At 39.6% G+C, this 7,580-nt stretch overlaps 1 protein-coding gene across 1 annotated transcript; it reads left to right on the top strand.

The window, feature by feature from the left end:
• Positions 1 to 378: 378 nt before the first annotated feature.
• On the top strand, positions 379 to 2,111 carry LOC107886332 (U-box domain-containing protein 21). The gene has a single exon (XM_016810239.2). It carries the CDS (start codon positions 636 to 638, stop codon positions 1,968 to 1,970), a length of 1,335 nt encoding a protein of 444 aa, XP_016665728.1. The 5' UTR covers positions 379 to 635; the 3' UTR covers positions 1,971 to 2,111.
• Positions 2,112 to 7,580: the final 5,469 nt, after the last annotated feature.

Raw genomic sequence — 7,580 nt, 5'->3', positions numbered from 1 at the left:
ATATTTTTTAGCAATTAGACCTAAATTTTAAAATCTAAAAAAGTAAAACAACTAAATCATTAAAAATAGCATAGGGACTAAATTCTTAATTTTTAAAAAGTACAAGAAGTATAGACATATTTTAACCAATTTAAAAATCCGACTCATCTTAACACGGAATTTAATATAATTATTAAAAAAAGACTTAAACTATAAAAATTGGTCAAAATAATCACATGGGGAGACCGAGAGCGGCCGCTAGTGTCCGTCAGTTCACACCGACTCTCATACTTAGACGGCGCCTTTAATCTTTTGGTTTCGTCAAAGTTTTGATTTTCTCCGTTCCAAAATCCGCACCCTTTTACCATTTCAACATCTCCCATCATTTTTATTTGTCTAATTCAACGGTCAAACTTTGAGACCTTCATCACGCCCTCTCTCCCATGCTTTCTATCTTTCTTTCTTTCTTTAATTTTCATGCTTTTCTATTTCAAATTTAAATAATATTCTTCGGGTTTTAAACGTTGAACCACCATCCTCCTCCTTGTAATATAACAACAACATATATGTTGCCTTAATCACTCACCCAAAGCAAACCCCAACATTCTTTCTTAGAATCCAAACAAGAAATTTTAAGAAAGAAAAACTATTTTCCAATGATGATTTCTTCCTGGAGGAGGAGAAGAGCTGCCAGGCGTGAAGGGAAATTGCAACAGCAAAGGAACGACAATGGAGAGATTGAGCTTACGGTTCCAAGGGATTTCAGGTGCCCCATATCACTAGACTTGATGAAAGATCCCGTCACTTTGTCTACAGGGATAACCTACGATCGAGAGAACATTGAGAAGTGGATTGAAGCTGGGAATTTCACTTGCCCACTCACCAATCAAGTTCTCAGGAGTCTCGAACCCATTCCAAATCATATCATAAGGAAAAAAATACAAGATTGGTGCGTCGAGAATCGATCCTATGGGATTGAAAGAATCCCCACGCCTCGGGTTCCCGTCACTTCCATGGAGGTTTCCGATATTCTTTCCAAAATCAACGTCGCTTGTATGAAACAAAACGGAAAAGGGTGTCTAGATTTGGTTTTAAAGATCAAGTCGTTGGCAAAAGAGAGCGAACGTAACAAGCGTTGCGTTGTCAGTAATGGGGCAGGCTGCGCTTTATCGGAAGCTTTCCAAGCTTTTTCCAGGGCGTCTTTTGATGAAAACGTTGCTGTTTTAGAGGAGATATTGTCAGCTTTAACGATAATGTTCCCTCTTGATGTAGAGGCCAAAGGTTTTTTAGGATCAGCCTCCGCCATGCGTTGCTTGATATGGTTTTTAAGCAGTGGAGACTTGTCTAGGAGAAGGAACGCAGTTTTGGGCTTAAGAGAGCTTGTTTCAACAGATGAGAGAAAAATCAACGAGTTATCAGACATGGAAGGTGCCATTGAAGCATTGTTCAAGCTGATTAAAGACCCAATTTGCCCTACATCAACAAAAGCTTCATTACTCGTCATTTACAAGATAATCACATCATCTTCAACAAAGGAGAAACGAGTGAAAAAGCTAGTAAACTTAGGCATAGTATCGTTGCTGCTAGAAACGTTGGTAGACTCCGAAAGAGGCATATGCGAGAAGGCGTTGGGTGTTCTAGATGGTATATGCAACAGCGAGGAAGGGAGACAAATGGCCTGCAACAATGCCTTAAGCATGCCGGTTTTGGTTAAGAAAATCCTTAGGGTTTCCAATTTAACAACCGACTTTTCGGTCTCCATATTGTGGAAGCTTTGCAAGAAGGAGAAAACCGAAGATGATGCAAGTGTTATACTTGAAGCTCTTCAAGTGGGCGCTTTTCTAAAGCTTTTGCTACTTTTACAGGTTGGATGTGTTGAGGAAACTAAGGACAAAGCTTCCGAGTTGTTGAAAATATTGAATCTTCATAGAAACAAAATGGAATGTGTTGATCCAATGGATAATTTCAAGGATCTGAAAAGGCCATTTTGATTGTAAATGATACATCAGTACGTGTGAATTTTTGTTATGATTTTAGATACAAGACAAAAAGTTCTCAAGTATACAAATCAAGCTTCATTTAAATTATTTCTATTTGATAACAATAGTGATTTGTAATTTTTCTTTGCTAAACTTGTAATCTTATCGGTGTCAAAAACCAATCTGGTCAATATACAACCGTGTATAAAGTTATAGAAGCTTGCCATCTTTTTCAAAGATACTATATAAGTTTTATATTATTTATACTATTATTTAATTTGTTGGTTGAGTTGGTGTTGCGAGTTAACTGGACACTAGCTCAGTTATAGAAATTACAGTCATTAAAATATGTAAAATACTCTACTAGAATAGAGAACAATTTGATAGAAAATGAATTTACTTAGAAATTTGGTTAGTATTCATATCTGCCTTCATCAATTACACATATGATGTTTTTATACTTGAAAATGAATAACTGCTCCTAACCAATGTTATAGTGATAAATCAGGTGGTTTGGTAGTTAACAAAGTTGGTATCTGTGAAAGAGTTGTTAGCAGCAGTTAAGCTTATTCCTCCTATATATAAGTCATGTATGCAATAATAAATACAAGTCAAGCTTACAGAATAATACCTCTGTTAATTACTTCGTTCCTTCTTTAAGAATTTTTTATTTTACTAAGCTTCTATCATGGTATTAGTCGCTCGGTGATTCTCGGGCATGGCTATCACGCACTCCGCCGACTCTGACTCCGTTGAACCTGGTGGCTCTGTGTTCACTGGTGATCGGATCGTTACTTCTTTTCCTCGACATGAGGTTGTTAAACTTGATGAGGATTCGTTCATTCAGTGGCAACAGCAGGTCCGTTTTATTCTTGTTGGTTACGATTTGCTTGGATTTCTTGATGGCACTTTGACTGCTCTGACGAGATTCGTTCAAGCTTCCAATGGATCTCTTACTGCAAATCCGTCTGCCTCGGTTTTTACTCAACAAGACAACCTTCTCACTTCATAGCTGCTCTCTACCATAAGTCATTCTTTTCTGTCCTTCTTCACGGACGTCCGAACCGCAAGCGATGTGTGGCTCATGACGAATAGCATATTTACGGCTGACACGAGTACAAAGTAGTCTCAACTTCGTCACGAACTTCATTCGCTCAAGAAAGGTAGCCTATCTATCTGATATTACGTTGACAAAATCAAAGGTCTGTGTGCTCTTCTTGCACGTCTGGTTCTCTAATTTTAGAGGCCGAAAGATCGGCGGTTTTACTTGCGGGTCTCTCTTCTGATTTTGAGGAATCGTGTCCTCTGCCTCGCTTTCTTTGGTCCCGTTGCCGTTTCAATGTCTTGTTGATATGCTGCTTGAGTGTGAGACTCGACAGGATAGATCTGTTCAAGAGATGGTGGTTGCTGCGAATTATGTGAAAGGATTTCAGCCGCTTGTGGAGGATGGTTCTTCTTATGGTGGCCGTTCTTCAGTTCGTGATTGTGGTCGCGGTTTTTGTCCTCGACTTTAATGCCAAATCTATAGTCGATATGGTCATCTTGCTCAATGTTGTTATTACAGGTACCACCGTCATGAGCAGTCGTCGGTGGTGGTGCACCAAGGTGGGCTCGTGTCTGGTTTTTCAAATGACTATGGTCAGAATTGCAAATCTGGTCGAAATTTGTCTCTGCCTTCATCTATTAAACCAAATATGGGAATGGAAAATATGACCCCACGTGGACTGTATATACTAAATGTGCCATTTCGGCCGTACATGTTTGTGCCAAATGGTACTAGGCCGAATGTTGATGTGTCTTATAGGCATGGTGGTGGTCGGTTTGTTCCTCCCTTCTTGGACCCATGTTATGATGATGGTGAAAAGGGCATGGACGTTAATGCTCGTGGGTCGATTGGTACAGGCCATAACTTTGGACCTAGTAGCTTTGTCAAGCCTCGATTGAATGATGGCCAATATTCTTCTAGGCCCAATGCTAATTGTGTTCATCTTGATAGGTATTTGTCGACCACTGCCCCTGAGGTTCCGTAGTGAACAAAACCACGTGCTCGTGTGTTTGATGTTGACTCGTCTCAGTATGACTCGTCTCAATTTGTTAGAATACCCCCCAGCTTCTGACTTGCATGCCTCTGACTATTCCGATGCCACTGCCTATGGTTCAAATTTTGATACCACTGATTCTTATGTTCCATTACCGGTAGGGAGCACGTCTTAGTGTCCAGACTCAGGGGCTACTCACCATGTGTGTCAAAATGCCTCCAATTTACATACCTCCAATCCAATTCAGGTAATTCCTCTCTTCTAATGGGTAATGGAGCTTCCACTAAGATTTCCTTCATTGGGAGTACAATTATACCTACACAGAAGAAATTACTTCATCTGTTGAATGTTTTGTGTGTTCCAAGCATCCGAAAAAATTTGTTATTTGTGTCTAAATTTGCTACTGAAAATAATGTATTTTTTGAGTTTCATCCATCTTATTGTATGATTAAGGACATCCAGACACAGGAAATCTTAATGCGGGGCCACGTTCGTGATGGGCCCTATCATTTTTCAGCAGAATCGGTTGTTCTCTGCCCTTCTGTTCACAACACTGTTGTTCAAGATTGCTCCACGGGTGATGATGTTTTTACTTTGTGGCATAAAAGGCTTGGTCATCCTTCTTCTACTATTATAAAAACTGTTCTTGATCAGTGTCAGGTTACTTTCAATAGAAAATGTCTTGCTAATGTTTGTGTAGCATGTCAAAAAGGCAAATCTCATAAATTGTCCTTTTCACAATCTAGTACTGAATATGCTGAATTGTTTGAATTAGTTGTTTCTGATTTGTGGGGACCAGCATTTGTTCCTTGTGAAGGGAATTTGTATTATGTTCCGTTCATTGACATGATAGTCGATTTACCTAGGTTTATTTGTTAAAACGCAAATCTTAAGCAGTGGATTGTTTTCTACAATTTCAAAAAATGATATTTACTTAGTTTGGGAAGTCTATCAAAAAATTCCAGAGTGATTGGGGTGGTGAGTTTCGTGCTTTTGCTTCTGTTCTAGCAAGTCATGGGATTCTTCATTGAATTACCTGTCCTCACACCTCTGAACAGAATAGTGTTGCTGAGCATAAACATTGACACATTGTGGAGACTGGTCTCACTCTTCTAGCTCAAGCTAATTTACCTATGACTTATTGGGGCTATGCTTTCTGTAGTGTGGTTCATCTCATTAATCGACTACCTACTCCGGTTCTGAAGGGTAAATCCCCATATCAAAGTTTGTTTGGTCATGAACCAACCTATGATCATCTTCAGGTATTTGGTTGTTGTTTTCCGCACTTACGACCTTTTGTTAATCATAAGCTTGATTTTTGCTCACAACCGTCTACTTTTCTTGGGTATAGTTCGCAACATAAGGGTTATTACTGTTTAACACCAGATGGTAAGGTAATCGCCTCTTGACATGTTGTCTTTGATGAGTCTCAGTTTTTGTTTCCTATCTCTACTACATCCGGTGATCCGCCTTCTCCAGGTACTACTACATATGTTCCTGTTATGCGCTCTTTCAATTTTACGGAGCCTAGTAGAATTTCTGACACTGCGGTCTCTCTGGCCAGTTAGAATCGTGTAATGCCTCAATCCTCTCCATGTAGTCCTCCACAAGCTCTTCCAGTCAGTTCGGTGCATGAATTAGGGTCTGGTGCACAGAACGACCTTCCATCTACTGAAGTTGTTCAGTTTCCTCCTGAACAAGTTTCTGTTCCCACTGTTTCAACTAATAACACTCATGCTATGGTTACTCGGTCTAAGGTTGAGGTGTTTAAACCAAAGGCTTTGACTGTGGATAAAGTTGAGTCAAAGCCCAATTCTATTGAGAAGGCACTTGCTCATCCAGACTGGAGCCTAACGGTTCAAGTTGGATTCGATGCCTTAATTGCTAACTCTACATGGGAACTTAGTACTCTTCCTCCTAGTCGTAAAGAAATTGGATGCAAATGGTTGTTTAAGGTAAAGAAAAATCTTGATGGGTCGATTGCTCGACTAAAGGCCCGGTTAGTAGCCAAGGGTTGTTTCCAAGTTCTTGGTTGTGATTTCAAGGAAACGTTTAGTCCAGTTGTAAAACCTTCCACTATACGAGGCATTTTGTTTACTGCTGTGACTAAAGGATGGCCTTTACGACAAGTTGATGTCAATAATGCCTTTTTAAATGGAGACCTGGCTGATGAAGTTTTCATGCAGCAACCCCCTGGTTATATTCAATCTGGTCCAAATGGTGAGAGGCTTGTGTGTCAGCTGCCAAAGCTTTGTATGGCTTACGGCAAGCTCCGCGTGCCTGGTTTAACAAATTAAAGCAGTTTCTTGTTTCTACTGGGTTTGTCCTCTCTAAATCGGATGCTTTTTTGTTTGTCAAATCTTCCTCTGAGTTTACGCTTTATGTGATTGTCTATGTGGATGACAATGTTATCACTGACAGTTCATCTGACGCAATTAATTATTTTGTTCAGCAGTTACATAACGAGTTTGCTTTAAAGGATATGGGTGATCTCCATTATTTTTTGGGAATTGAAGTAAGTCGATCTTCCTCTAGCAGTCTTCACTTGTCTCAGCACAAAAACATTCGAGAGCTTTTTGATTGGGGTTCTATGTTTAATGCCAAAAGTGTTCATACGCCAATGGTGAGTTCATCTATGTTGTCTAAAAAATGAGGGTGAGCCACTGGCTGATCCAACTGAATATCGCAGTCTTACTGGAGCACTTCAGTATATTGTACTAACTCAAACTGACATCACATATGTTGTTAATTGGGTGTGTCAATTCATGCATGCTCCCACTACTTCCTATATGGTGGCGTTAAAACAAATTTTGCGATATCTACATGGTACTCTTTCTCATTGGCTGGTTTTTCACCGGTCTGATCGCCTATCTTTGGTCGGTTATGCTAATGCCAATTAAGGTCTTGATTTTGATGATCGGAGGTCTACTACGGGGTACTGTGTATATTTTAGTCATACCCCTATATCATGGTGTTCTAAGAAGCAGCCAGTTGTTTCTCGCTCTACGATTGAAGTCGAGTATCGCAATTTAGCAGCGGCCACTAATGATATTGCTTGGCTGGTCTTACTATTAGCAGAACTAAATGTCAGTTCAGTTGATCTACTGACAGTATGGTGTGATAATTCTAGTGCTGTAGCTATTGCAGCTAATCCGGTTCTTCACTCCAAGTTCAAACATGTTGAGCTTGACTTTTTTTTGTTTGCGAGAAGGTGGCTAGTGGAGACTTGGTTGTTGGTGAAGTTCCGGGCTATGACCAGGTGGCGGATATTCTCACTAAACCATTATCAGTGTTTCTATTTAGTCAAGTTCGTAGTCTTCTTCGGGTGTTACCACTCAAAGAAGTTGGGTAAATGTTATAGTGATAAGTCAGGTGGTTAGGCAGTTAACAAAGTTGGTATTTGTTAAAGAGTTGTTAGCAGCAGTAGGCTTATTCCTTCTATATATCAGTCATGTATGCAATACTGAATACAAGTCAAGCTTACAGAAAAATACCTCTGTTAGTTACTTCGTTCCTTCTTTAAGAATTTTCTATTTTACTAAGCTTCTATCAACCAATTATACACCAGACTTAGTAACTGACT

The sequence above is a fragment of the Gossypium hirsutum genome, chromosome A03 (genome assembly GCF_007990345.1).
Source record: "Gossypium hirsutum isolate 1008001.06 chromosome A03, Gossypium_hirsutum_v2.1, whole genome shotgun sequence".
NCBI classification, from domain to species: Eukaryota; Viridiplantae; Streptophyta; class Magnoliopsida; order Malvales; family Malvaceae; genus Gossypium; species Gossypium hirsutum.
This window is presented reverse-complemented; position numbering and strand designations above follow the sequence as displayed.

Coding starts and splice junctions, on each gene's coding strand:
- LOC107886332 (XM_016810239.2), top strand. CDS start 636: ATGATGATTTCTTCCTGGAGGAGGAGAAGAGCTGCCAGGCGTGAAGGG.